This window comes from Pseudophryne corroboree, chromosome 3 (assembly GCF_028390025.1).
Source record: "Pseudophryne corroboree isolate aPseCor3 chromosome 3, aPseCor3.hap2, whole genome shotgun sequence".
NCBI lineage: Eukaryota > Metazoa > Chordata > Amphibia > Anura > Myobatrachidae > Pseudophryne > Pseudophryne corroboree.
Genome location: NC_086446.1, coordinates 407417491 through 407432052, shown reverse-complemented (window position 1 = coordinate 407432052; position 14562 = coordinate 407417491). Strand labels below are relative to the sequence as shown.

The 14562-nt window shown below is 46.7% G+C and overlaps 1 protein-coding gene across 4 annotated transcripts in view; it reads left to right on the top strand.

Annotated features, from left to right (window-relative positions):
* Window positions 1-14172, top strand: part of SAMHD1 (SAM and HD domain containing deoxynucleoside triphosphate triphosphohydrolase 1) — a 272305-nt gene extending 258133 nt beyond the window's left edge. For all 4 annotated transcript variants that reach the window (XM_063960182.1, XM_063960181.1, XM_063960183.1 and 1 more), the window contains 2 exons: window positions 12780-12917; window positions 13443-14172. In XM_063960182.1, coding sequence (XP_063816252.1) covers window positions 12780-12917; window positions 13443-13574 — 270 coding nt within the window. In that variant the 3' untranslated portion in view covers window positions 13575-14172. The remainder of the gene's footprint in view (window positions 1-12779; window positions 12918-13442) is intronic.
* Window positions 14173-14562: the final 390 nt, after the last annotated feature.

The following is a 14562-nucleotide window of genomic DNA, read 5'->3' as shown; positions in this document are numbered from 1 at the left end:
AACCATAGAGCATATTAAAGACGTCGTCTTATATATGAGGGATGCACAGAGGGATATTTGTCGGCTGGCATCCAGCATTAATGCAATGTCCATTCTGCCAGGAGGGTATTAGGGACCCGGCAGTGGACAGGCGATGCTGACTTTAGAAGGCACATGAAGATTCTGCCTTATAAGGGTGAGGAATTGTTTGGGGATGGTCTCTGGGACCTCGTATCCACAGCAATAGCTGGGAAAGAAAAATTTTTTACCTCAGATTTCCTCACAACCTAAGAAAGCACCATATTATCAGGTACAGTCCTTTCGGCTTCAGAAAAGCAAGCGGGTCAAAGGCGCTTCCTTTCTGCACAGAGACAAGGGAAGAGGGAAAAAGCTGCACCAGACAGCCAGTTCCCAGGATCAAAAATCTTCCCCCGCTTCCTCCGAGTCCACCGCATGACGCTGGGGCTCCACAGGTGGAGCCAGGTGCGGTGGGGGCGCGTCTCGGGAACGTCAGCGACCAGTGGGCTCGCTCACAGGTGGATCCCTGGGTTCTGCAAGTAGTATCACTGGGATACAAGCTGGAGTTCGAGGCGACTCCCCCTCGCCCTTACCTCAAATCAGCCTTGCCTGCTGCCCTCGAGGGGAGGTAGTACTGGTGGCAATTCACAAGCTGTACTCCAGCAGGGGATAATCAAGGTACCCCTCCTTCAACAAGGCCGGGGTTACTATTCCACAATGGTTGTGGTACCGAAACCAGATGGTTCGGTGAGACCCATTTTAAAATTGAAATCCTTGAACACTTATATACGAAGGTTCAAGTTCAAAATGGAATCGCTCAGGGCGGTTATTACAAGCCTGGACGAAGGGGATTACATGGTATCACTGGACATCAAGGATGCTTACCTGCATGTCCCCATTTACCCTCCTCACCAGGAGTACCTCAAAATTGTGGTACAGGACTGTCATTACCAATTCCAGACGTTGCCGTTGGTCTGTCCCCGGCACCGAGGGTATTTACCAAGATAATGGCCGAAATGATGATACTCCTTCGAAAAAAGGGAGTTATAATTATCCCGTACTTGGACGATCTCCTTATAAAGGCGAGGTCCAGGGAGCAGTTGTTGGTCGGAGTAGCACTATCTCGTGAAGTGCTACAACAGCACGGCTGGATTCTGAATATTCCAAAGTCGCAGCTGGTTCCTACGACGGGTCTACTGTTCCTGGGTATGGTTCTGGACACAGAACAGAAAAAAGTGTTTCTCCCGGAGGAGAAGGCCAAGGAGTTGTCATCTCTAGTCAGAGACCTCCTAAAACAAATACAGGTGTCGGTGCATCAATGCACGCGAGTCCTGGGAAAGATGGTAGCTTCTTACGAAGAAATTCCATTCGGCAGGTTCCATGCAAGGATCTTCCAGTGGGATCTGTTGGACAAGTGGTCCGGGTCGCATCTTCAGATGCATCGGCTGATAACCCTGTCTACAAGGGCCATGGTGTCGCTGTTGTGGTGGCTGCAGAGTGCTCATCTTCTAGAGGGCCGCAGATTCGGCATACAGGACTGGGTCCTGGTGACCACGGATGCCAGCCTTCGAGGCTGGGGGGCAGTCACACAGGGAAGAAACTTCCAAGGACTATGGTCGAGTCAGGAGACTCCCTACACATAAATATTCTGGAACTAAGGGCCATTCACAATGCCCTAAGTCAGGCTAGACCCCTGCTTCAACACCAGCCGGTGCTGATCCAGTCAGACAACATCACGGCGGTCGCCCATGTAAACCAACAGGGCAGCACAAGAAGCAGGATGGCGATGGCAGAAGCCACAAGGATTTTCCGATGGGCGGAAAATCATGTGTTAGCACTGTCAGCAGTATTCATTCCGGGAGTGGACAACTGGGAAGCAGACTTTCTCAGCAGGCACGACCTCCACCCGGGAGAGTGGGGACTTCATCCAGAAGTCTTAAAAATGATTGTACACCTTTGGGAAAGGCCACAGGTGGACATGATGGCGTCCCGCCTCAACAAAAAGCTAAAAAGATATTGCGCCAGGTCAAGGGACCCTCAGGCGATAGCTGTGGACGCTCTGGTAACACCGTGGGGGTACCAGTCGGTGTGTGTTCCCTCCTCTGCCTCTCATACCAAAGGTACTGAGAATAATAAGAAGGAGAGGAGTAAGAACTATACTCATGGTTCCGGATTGGCCAAGAAGAGCTTGGTACCCAGAACTTCAAAAAATGATCAGAGGACCCATGGCCTCTGCCGCTCAGACAGGACCTGCTGCAGCAGGGGCCCTGTCTGTTCCAAGACTTACCGCGGTTGCGTTTGACGGCATGGCGTTTGAACGCCGGATCCTGAAGGAAAGGGGCATTCCGGAGGAAGTCATCCCTACGCTGATTAAAGCTAGGAAAGAAGTGAACGCAAACCATTATCACCGCATATGGCGAAAATATGTTGCGTGGTGTGAGGCCAGGAAGGCCCAACGGAGGAATTTCAGTTGGGCCGTTTTCTGCACTTCCTACAGTCAGGGGTGACTATGGGCCTAAAATTGGGTTCCATTAAGGTCCAGATTTCGGCTCTGTCGATTTTCTTCCAGAAAGAACTGGCTTCACTGTCTGATGTTCAGACATTTGTTAAGGGAGTGCTGCATATTCAGCCCCCTTTTGTGCCTCCAGTGGCACCTTGGGATCACAACGTGGTGTTGGATTTCCTAAAGTCACATTGGTTTGAGCCACTAAAAACAGTGGATTTGAAATATCTCCTGTGGAAAGTGGTCATGCTGTTGGCCTTGGCTTCGGCCAGGCGTGTGTCAGAATTGGCGGCTTTGTCATATAAAAGCCCTTATCTGATTTTCCAAATGGATAGGGCAGAATTGAGGACTCGTCCCCAGTTTCTCCCTAAGGTGGTATCAGCTTTTCATTTGAACCAACCTATTGTAGTGCCTGCGGCTACTAAGGACTTGGAGGATTCCAAGTTGTTGGACGTAGTCAGGGCCCTGAAAATTTATGTTTCCAGGACAGCTAGTGTCAGAAAAACTGACTCGCTATTTATCCTGTATGCACCCAACAAGCTGGGTGCTCCTGCTTAAAAGCAGACTATTGCTCGCTGGATTTGTAGTACGATTCGGCTTGCACATTTTGCGGCTGGACTGCCGCATCCTAGATCAGTGAAAGCCCATTCCACGAGGAAGGTGGGCTCTTCTTGGGCGGCTGCCCGAGGGGTCTCGGCTTTACAACTTTGCCGAGCTGCTACTTGGTCGGGGTCAAACACATTTGCTAAATTTTACAAGTTTGATACCCTGGCTGAGGAGGACCTAGAGTTTGCTCATTCGGTGCTGCAGAGTCATCCGCACTCTCCCGCCCGTTTGGGAGCTTTGGTATAATCCCCATGGTCCTTACGGAGTCCCAGCATCCACTTAGGACGTCAGAGAAAATAAGATTTTACTCACCGGTAAATCTATTTCTCGTAGTCCGTAGTGGATGCTGGGCGCCCATCCCAAGTGCGGATTGTCTGCAATACTTGTATATAGTTATTGTTAACTAAGGGGTTATTGTTGAGCCATCCGTTGAGAGGCTCCGTTATATTTCATACAGTTAACTGGGTATAGTATCACGAGTTATACGGTGTGATTGGTGTGGCTGGTATGAGTCTTACCCGGGATTCAAAATCCTTCCTTATTGTGTCAGCTCTTCCGGGCACAGTATCCTAACTGAGGTCTGGAGGAGGGTCATAGAGGGAGGAGCCAGTGCACACCAGGTAGTCCTAAAGCTTTCTTTAGTTGTGCCCAGTCTCCTGCGGAGCCGCTATTCCCCATGGTCCTTACGGAGTCCCAGCATCCACTACGGACTACGAGAAATAGATTTACCGGTGAGTAAAATCTTATTTTTTTCTTTGATGGTCAATATTATTTGCAAACAGCCGGCGTTGCTATGGGGTCTTCTGTAGCACCGTCGGTTGCTAATTGCTTTATGTTTATGATTGAACAAGACCTATTTTTTACAGATCCTATGATATCGAATAATGTTAGAGCGTATTTTCGGTACATAGACGACGTGCTAATTTTTTGGTCTACCGCTTTGATTGAGACACATAATGCCTCTTCAAGGCCGGTGAAATTTACATATTCCTTAAGTACTCATTCTGTTAATTTCCTTGATGTGACTATCACTAAGCGTGGCATTGGTTTGGAAACTATACTTTACAAGAAACCTACCGATAGAAACAATCTCCTACTGGCATCCGGTGCCCATCCAAAAGCGTTAAAAGACGCTTTACCTTACAGTCAATTTTTAAGAGTTTTAAGAATTACAAGTAATCGCACTGAGGGTCTGTTGAAAGTTGAACAGATGATGCAAAAATTCTTACTAAGAGGCTATTGTTCAAAAACTTTGAATAAAATGAAAGCCAAGGCATTGGCTATTCCTCGTGATCAACTATTGAGGAGTCACAAATCAAAAAGTAAAGCGAATAAATTTCCATGGTCCAATTCTTTTTCACACATGAGCCCTGCTATCATCAAATCTGCAAAGAAATACTGGCCACTAATACGTACTGGCCCAGGATTAAATCTCAGTGATTCTAGTTTAATGCCATGCTTTCGTAGAGGCAAGAGCTTGTGAAATGTGCTTGTAAAAACCGATAAAACTAATATGGGTAAAAACAAGCCTGTGTCCTTTTTAGGTGGTCCCAAACCAGGATGTTTTCGATGTCCAAATTGCACGACCTGCGGGTTTATGCAACCCGGGGCCGTGTTTTGTCATCCTTTTTCTGGTAAAAAATTCTCCATTAGATATCATCTGACATGTACAAGCCAATTCGTGATCTATGTTATCACGTGCCCATGCTCCCTGCAATATGTGGGAAAAACTGAGAGGCAATTTAGGGAGAGGATGGCCCTTCATCGCTCCGCCATCAAGGCAGCGATTGCAAAAGGCACCAGCGATCAGCCGTTAGCATGGCACTTTGCGGTAGCCAGACATAGCCTGACAGCGATTAAATATCGTATCATTGATCATGTCCCAGTCCTACCTAGAGGGGGTGACAGGAAGAAACTTTTATTACAGCGTGAGGTTCAGTGGATTGATAGATTGGGCACTCTGTCCCCTAGGGGATTAAATTAATCGCTTGGGCTACACTGTTTTTTATAAACTGGGTACTCTGACAGTATTGTAGTATGTCATATAAATTGTGTGGAGATGTCTTCCCTTAAGTGACTGTGGTTCCCACAGGTGATTGACATAGTTGTGTATTTGTTGTCTGAGAGCCGTGATTTAGTTTAATGAAGCTTTATAAGTAAGGTTAATTATTAAGTAAATGTGTTTACATCATGTATCCGCTATTGTGTTACTATGTTGCTGGATATTGTGTATGTATTATGCTTAAGCTATACACTGTTCTATTATGTATAAAATATTCTGCTATGTGTTTGTTTTTTATGGGGATGTTTTTGAGGTGTTTAGTATTGTTTTTAGTTGCCATGCAACGCGAGCATGCGACTCTCTGACGTCACTCTCCAGCGTCCCGGTGTTTGAGCGTTGAGGCGGGAAGCGGCGCCAGAGATGCCGTCTCTCTGGGTCTATTTAGGGGGTAAGTTTTATGTTTGTTATTCATTCTGTTTGACACATCTTGATAAAAGGGCAGCAGCACTGAAACGTTGATATAGACATGGATTTGTGTCTGTGATTTGTCCTAAGTACCTAGTCCTGAGTGCCGCCGTCCACGAACACTCTATGGCATGGGTCTTCAACCTGCGGCCCTCCAGCTGCTGTGGAACTATACATCCCAGCATGCCCTGCCTCAGTTTTAGCATGCCTTAATAGCAAAACTGTGGCAGGGCATGCTGGGATGTGTAGTTTCACAGCACCCGGAGGGCCGCAGGTTGAAGACCCATGCTCTATGGGGTTGAGTGCTTTGCAGCCTAATTTTGTAGGGCACCAGGCAAGTTTCCTTTTGGAGTGTATCTGAGTGCCAGATCATTGCTTTTTATATATATATATATATATATATATATATATATATATATTAAAGAAAAAAGGTGGTATTGGCGCTACTCCTCTCCTTAAAGCTTAGTGAAATGTCCTTTTTCCTCCTCTGTGGTGACAGGACTTTCCTTTTGGAAGTGCACTACCCGTATTGTATAGGGTGGCAGCCCTTTTCTCCTGTGGTTTGCTGTTCAGGCTAACCGTTCGAAATCTAAAAAACAAAAGATGAGAATAGGCGCCTCCTAGTGCATTAACTCACATAAACATGTGACCTCCACCTTAAATAACACCCTGGTGAATTCAAGGTGTACCTTGTATGGTGGAATTCCAACCACCTAAATGAATCGCAAAATACCATGTATTTCAGTGTGTAATGGGGATATTTTTCATCACGATAATCCTGGTGGTGCTTTTCCCAAGTTTGTATCTTTATATACACAAAACTTTTTCTTCATAGTACAGCTTTGTCCTATCCACCATTTAAACTAGGTGTCCATCTGCTTACCCAGCAAGTTCTCTGCCTTACTGATTACTATGCCAGTGCTCCTTTTAAATGGTGGATAGGACAAAGCTGTACTATGAAGAAAAAGTCTTGTGTATATAAAGATACAAACTTGGGAAAAGCACCACCAGGATTATCGTGATGAAAAATATCCCCATTACACACTGAAATACATGGTATTTTGCGATTCATTTAGGTGGTTGGAATTCCACCATACAAGGTACACCTTCAATTCACCAGGGTGTTATTTAAGGTGGAGGTCACATGTTTATGTGAGTTAATGCACTAGGAGGCGCCTATTCTCATCTTTTGTTTTTTATATATATATTAATATAATATAATTTTTTTTTTGGCTTTGACTGCAAATTACAATGGGTATGGGCCAAACAAAGATCAACATCATGTTCTATCAGATTTGGCGATCAGTAAATGGGTTTGGTAATGACCACCTCTTGTTTATTGTGGACTTTTTGGGTATAAACCATTTGATCTCACTGCTCAACCAAACACCTAATCTGAAAGATCTAGCAGTAGGACCTGTTTGACGGTCATTTTTCAAGAGCATTTCAAAATTACTATTTCTCTGACGTCCTAGTGGATGCTGGGGACTCCGTAAGGACCATGGGGAATAGCGGCTCCGCAGGAGACTGGGCACAGCTAAGAAAGATTTAGGACTACCTGGTGTGCACTGGCTCCTCCCACTATGACCCTCCTCCAGACTTCAGTTAGAATCCTGTGCCCGGCTGAGCTGGATGCACACTAGGGGCTCTCCTGAGCTCCTAGAGAGAAAGTATATTTTAGGTTTTTTATTTTACAGTGAGATCTGCTGGCAACAGACTCACTGCAGCGAGGGACTAAGGGGAGAAGAAGCGAACCTACCTAACTGGTGGTGGTAGCTTGGGCTTCTTATGCTACTGGACACCATTAGCTCCAGAGGGATCGACCGCATGGAACCGGCCATTGGTGTTCGGTCCCGGAGCCGCGCCGCCGGCCCCCTTACAGAGCCAGAAGCAAGAGGAATCCGGAAAATCGGCGGCAGAAGACATCAGTCTTCACCAAGGTAGCGCACAGCACTGCATCTGTGCGCCATTGCTCCTCATACACACTTCACACTCCGGTCACTGAGGGTGCAGGACGCTGGGTGGGGGCGCCCTGAGAAGCAATAAATACACCTTGGCTGGCAAATATATCACAATATATAGCCCCAGAGGCTATATATGTGATAAATACCCCTGCCAGAATCCATAAAAAAGCGGGAGAAAAGTCAGACGAAAAAGGGGCGGAGCTATCTCCCTCAGCACACTGGCGCCATTTCTCCCTCACAGCTCCGCTGGAAGGAAGCTCCCTGGCTCTCCCCTGCAGTCTACACTACAGAAAAGGGTAAAAAAGAGAGGGGGGGGGCACTAAATTTAGGTGCAATATACATATAGCAGCTATAAGGGGATATAATTTAGTTAATCCCTGATTTATATATAGCGCTCTGGTGTGTGCTGGCATACTCTCTCTCTGTCTCCCCAAAGGGCTTTGTGGGGTCCTGTCTTCTGTCAGAGCATTCCCTGTGTGTGTGCGGTGTGTCGGTACGGCTGTGTCGACATGTTTGATGAGGAGACTTATGTGGAGGAGGAGCAGGTGCCTATAAATGTGTTGTCACCCCCTGCGGGGCAGACACCGGAGTGGATGGACTTGTGGAAGGAATTACGCGAAAGTGTCGACTCCTTACATAAAAAAATTTGACGACATGCCAAATGCGGGGCAGCCGGCTTCTCAGCCCGTGCCTGCCCAGACGTCTCAAAAGTCATCAGGGGCTCTAAAACGCCCGCTACCTCAGATGGCAGACACAGATGTCGACACGGATACTGATACCAGTGTCGACGACGAAGAGACTAATGTAATGTCCAATAGGGCCACTCGTTATATGATTGAGGCAATGAAAAATGTTTTACACATTTCTGAGGTGACCCCAGGTACCACAAAAAAGGGTATTATGTTTGGGGAGAAAAAACTACCAGTAGTTTTTCCCCCTTCTGAAGAATTGAATGAAGTGTGTGAACTAGCGTGGGCTTCCCCCGATAAAAAATTGGTAATTTCAAAAAAATTACTAATGGCGTACCCTTTCCCGCCAGAGGATAGGTCACGTTGGGAAACACCCCCTAGGGTGGATAAAGCACTTACGCGCTTATCAAAAAAGGTGGCACTGCCGTCCCAGGATACGGCCGCCCTAAAGGAACTTGCTGACAGAAAGCAGGAGGCTTTCCAGAAAGCTATATATACACACACTGGTATTATACTGAGACCAGCTATTGCCTCAGCATGGATGTGCAGTGCTGCAGCTGCATGGTCAGACTCCCTGTCAGAAAACATTGACACCCTAGACAGGGACACTATATTGCTAAACGTAGAGCATATTAAAGACGCTGTATTTTACATAAGAGATGCACAGAGGGATATTTGCCGGCTGGCATCAAAAATAAGTGCACTGTCCATTTGTGCCAGGAGAGGGTTATGGACCCGGCAGTGGACAGGTGATGCAAATTCTAAAAGGCACATGGAAGTTTTGCCTTATAAGGGTGAGGAGTTGTTCGGGGATGGTCTTTCAGACTTAGTGTCCACAGCAACAGCTGGGAAGTCAGCATTTTTGCCACATGTCCCCTCGCAACCAAAGAGAGCACCGTATTATCAGGTGCAGTCCTTTCGCCCCCAAAAGAGCAGACGGGGTAGAGGCGCGTCCTTTCTGCCCAGAGGCAGGGGTAGGGAAAAAAAGCTGCAGCATACAGCCACTTCCCAGGAACAAAAGTCCTCCCCCCGCTTCTTCTGCTAAGTCCGCCGCATGACGCTGGGGCTCAGCAGGCGGAGCCAGGTACGGTGGGGGGCCCGTCTCAAAAACTTCAGCAATCAGTGGGCTCGCTCACAGGTAGATCCCTGGATCCTTCAAGTGGTATCTCAGGGGTACAGGCTGGAATTCGAGACATTCCCCCCCCCCCCCCCGCCGTTTCCTCAAATCTGCCTTACCAACGACTCCTTCAGAAAGGGAGGCTGTGTTAGAGGCAATTCACAAGCTGTATTCCCAGCAGGTGATAGTCAAGGTGCCCCTACTTCAACAAGGACAGGGTTACTATTCCACAATGTTTGTGGTACCGAAACCGGACGGTTCGGTGAGACCCATTATAAATTTGAAATCCTTGAACACATATTTAAGAAAATTCAAGTTCAAGATGGAATCGCTCAGGGCGGTTATTGCAAGCCTGGAAGAGGGAGATTACATGGTATCTCTGGACATCAAGGATGCTTACCTGCATGTCCCCATTTACCATCCTCACCAGGAGTACCTCAGATTTGTGGTACAGGATTGTCATTACCAATTCCAGACGTTGCCGTTCGGCCTGTCCACGGCACCGAGGGTATTTACCAAGGTAATGGCCGAAATGATGATACTCCTTCGGAAAAAGGGAGTTTTAATTATCCCATACTTGGACGATCTCCTGATAAGGGCGAGGTCCAGAGAGCAGTTGTTGGTCGGCGTAGCATTATCTCAGGAGGTGCTACACCAGCACGGTTGGATTCTGAATATTCCAAAGTCTCCGCTGGTTCCGGCGACACGTCTATTGTTCCTGGGGATGATTCTGGACACAGTCCAGAAAAAAGTGTTTCTCCCAGAGGAGAAAGCCAAGGAGCTGTCATCTCTAGTGAGAGGCCTCCTGAAACCAAAACAGGTGTCGGTGCATCATTGCACGCGAGTCCTGGGAAAGATGGTAGCTTCCTACGAAGCGATTCCATTTGGCAGGTTCCATGCCAGAACCTTTCAGTGGGACCTGTTGGACCAATGGTCCGGATCGCATCTTCAAATGCATCGGTTGATAACCCTGTCTCCAAGGACCAGGGTCCCTCTGCTGTGGTGGCTGCAGAGTGCTCATCTCAGAGAGGGCCGCAGATTCGGCATACAGGACTGGGTCCTGGTGACCACGGATGCCAGCCTTCGGGGCTGGGGTGCAGTCACACGGGGAAGAAACTTCCAAGGACTTTGGTCAAGTCAGGAGACTTCCCTACACATAAATGTTCTGGAACTGAGGGCCATTTACAATGCCCTAAGTCAAGCAAAGCCCCTGCTTCAAAACCAGCCGGTTCTGATCCAGTCAGACAACATCACGGCAGTCGCCCATGTAAATCGACAGGGCGGCACAAGAAGCAGGACGGCGATGGCAGAAGCCACAAGGATTCTCCGATGGGCGGAAAATCACGTGTTAGCACTGTCAGCAGTGTTCATTCCGGGAGTGGACAACTGGGAAGCAGACTTCCTCAGCAGGCACGACCTCCACCCGGGAGAGTGGGGACTTCATCCAGAAGTCTTCCAACTGATTGTAAACCGTTGGGAAAAGCCACAGGTGGACATGATGGCGTCCCGCTTAAACAAAAAGCTAGAAAAATATTGCGCCAGGTCAAGAGACCCTCAGGCGATAGCTGTGGACGCTCTAGTGACACCGTGGGTGTACCGGTCGGTTTATGTGTTCCCTCCTCTTCCTCTCATACTCAAGGTACTGAGGATAATAAAGAAAAGAGGAGTAAGAACTATTCTCATTGTTCCAGATTGGCCAAGAAGGTCTTGGTACCCGGAACTTCAAGAATTAATCTCAGAGGACCCATGGCCTCTGCCGCTCAGACAGGACCTGCTGCTGCAGGGGCCCTGTCTGTTCCAAGACTTACCGCGGCTGCGTTTAACGGCATGGCGGTTGAACACCGGATCCTAAAAGAAAAGGGTATTCCGGAGGAAGTCATTCCTACGCTTATTAAAGCTAGAAAAGATGTAACCGTACAACATTATCACCGCATATGGCGAAAATATGTTGCGTGGTGTGAGGCCAGGAAGGCCCCAACGGAGGAATTCCAGCTAGGTCGATATCTGCACTTCCTACAGTCAGGGGTGACTATGGGCCTAAAACTGGGTTCCATTAAGGTCCAGATTTCGGCTCTGTCGATTTTCTTCCAAAAAGAACTGGCTTCACTGCCTGAAGTTCAGACATTTGTCAAGGGAGTGCTGCATATTCAGCCTCCTTTTGTGCCTCCAGTGGCACCGTGGGACCTCAACGTGGTGTTGGGTTTCCTAAAGTCACATTGGTTTGAGCCACTCAAAACCGTGGATTTAAAATATCTCACGTGGAAAGTGGTCATGCTTTTGGCCTTGGCTTCGGCAAGGCGTGTGTCAGAATTGGCGGCTTTGTCATGTAAAAGCCCCTATTTGATTTTCCATATGGATAGGGCAGAATTGAGGACTCGTCCCCAGTTTCTTCCTAAGGTGGTATCAGCTTTTCACTTGAACCAACCTATCGTGGTGCCTGCGGCTACTAGGGACTTGGAGGACTCCAAGTTACTGGACGTAGTCAGGGCCTTGAAAATTTATGTTTCCAGGATGGCTGGAGTCAGGAAGACTGACTCGCTATTTATCCTGTATGCACCAAACAAGATGGGTGCTCCTGCTTCAAAGCAGACTATTGCTCGCTGGATTTTTAGCACAATTCAGCTTGCGCATTCGGTGGCTGGCCTGCCGCAGCCTAAATCTGTAAAAGTCCATTCCACGAGGAAAGTGGGCTCTTCTTGGGCGGCTGCCCGAGGGGTCTCGGCTTTACAACTTTGCCGAGCTGCTACTTGGTCAGGGGCAAACACGTTTGCAAAATTCTACAAATTTGATACCCTGGCTGAGGAGGACCTTGAGTTCTCTCATTCGGTGCTGCAGAATCATCCGCACTCTCCCGCCCGTTTGGGAGCTTTGGTATAATCCCCATGGTCCTTACGGAGTCCCCAGCATCCACTAGGACGTCAGAGAAAATAAGATTTTACTCACCGGTAAATCTATTTCTCGTAGTCCGTAGTGGATGCTGGGCGCCCGTCCCAAGTGCGGACTGTCTGCAATACTTGTATATAGTTATTGTTAACTACAAGGGTTATTGTTGAGCCATCCTTTGAGAGGCTCTGTTGTGTTCATACTGTTAACTGGGTATATTATCACGAGTTATACGGTGTGATTGGTGTGGCTGGTATGAGTCTTACCCGGGATTCAAAATCCTTCCTTATTGTGTCAGCTCTTCCGGGCACAGTATCCTTACTGAAGTCTGGAGGAGGGTCATAGTGGGAGGAGCCAGTGCACACCAGGTAGTCCTAAATCTTTCTTAGCTGTGCCCAGTCTCCTGCGGAGCCGCTATTCCCCATGGTCCTTACGGAGTCCCCAGCATCCACTACGGACTACGAGAAATAGATTTACCGGTGAGTAAAATCTTATTTTATTGCATGATTATATATATTAAAACCACCCTTATGGTATTTGTATACTTTAACAGGTATCTCAGCTTTTGCCGGAGAAATTTGCAGAGCAGATTGTCCGTGTCTACTGCAAGAGAATGGAAGAGAAGAGCTTGGAAGCTGCTAAGCGATATTTTGTGCAGTGGTGTATGAACAAAGACTTCTCCAAACCTCAGGTCTGTGACTGCAGTGGAGCTTCTGGGTGTCTGTGCCTGCTAAACTTCATTGCTTCTCCAGATTGCTCAGAAGAGTAACATTACTGCTGACCTATATACCCACGTGTCTACGGTTTCCATTGCATATTTAGTAGTATATACATTCTCCTCAAGTGTAAAATTTGACTTTTGTGTTGGTAATAAAAATCTAGGAGTTAAAACTTTGAGTTTTTTTCTTTTATCATTATAGCAGAGGATGAAGGAACCTGAAGCATTTTAAGAATACAGCAGATCATATAAAGCTCTATATATATATATATATATATATATATATATATATATATATATATATATATAGTTTTGTGTTTTTTAAGTTCTAAGAGGCATTGTCTCCATGTGACTCATGGCTAGCTTAATATCCACAGATAGGACTTCTTGCAGCCATTACTAGACATTTTTATGTTAGTCTTCATTAGTAGGTCAGTTACATTCTGCCAACACAACCACCCCCTCACTAAAAATGAAATCAACACATTTCTGTTTCAGGATATTGATGTTGTAGCTCCAGATATGACTCCCTTGAAGGCCAGCTGGGTTGCCAATGATGAAGATGATGATGAGGACTCTCAGCATGCAGCAATTGTTCAAAAATCAAGGATCAAACTGTTTTCAAACTAAGATCTCCCTATCCTGAGATGTTCCGTTCTGAGCCAAGTGGTTACATACTAGGTTTTTTTTTCTAGCGCGCTTTTCCTAAAATCTGTTCTGTTGGGTTACCCCTAATTAAGGTCACCTTAATATAACTGCAAATGCTTGTTCATCTCTTGCTAAATCATGTGTGTTTTTCTGGGAGGAGATTGTTTGTTCATTTAAGGCTTCATTTACAAGTGCAAATCATGTATTATTTTATTTGGTTCTTAGCAATCCATGGCATTGCATAACAGTGTAAAGGTCACCCTACAATGTATCGTCCAGCACCTTTCCTGTGACTCAGAAATGCCATGAAGAATCTACTGCAATTGACTGCAATGTTGTGTGACTAGAACTGGCTGGATATAATCTCTGTTAATTGCTACTACCAGAGAACAGCTAAAGCATAGCAGCTGCTACGGCATAATACAGAAGGACGTGTGTATGCACTTTTTTAGTTTGACTTTTTATGTTTTTTGGTTTTATTCCTAGTTGTGGAAACCAATCTTCTTGTTTCTAATATTTACTAAATATTTCCAGGCATATCTATGTACAGAATAAATGTCCACAGATGCTGTTACTCTTACAGAGTCCCTCCTTTGAAGAACCAACCGAAGCAAAAGAGTTAAACACTGTAAAGCTGCATACTTACTATGTGATACATCATTCGTACAGCCGACAATCTGTTCACAAAGTGCATTGGCTCGTCTGTACAGAAGAGATGGCATTCTGACATACCACGTCAGCTATGCAGCACAGTGAATGCCGATATATCTTGCCGATACAGATGGAGCCGCGCTATCTGAGGCGGCTCCATCGCATACGAGCGCTTCCGGTGTGACTAGGTGGTCCATCTGCCTAGTCACGCCTGGAGCGCACTCCCATTCTGCCGAATCAGAATCAGCTTTGTTGGCCAGGTATACTTGCGTATACTAGGAATATCATCCAAGTAGGTAACAGATAAGCAGGTTGGGGG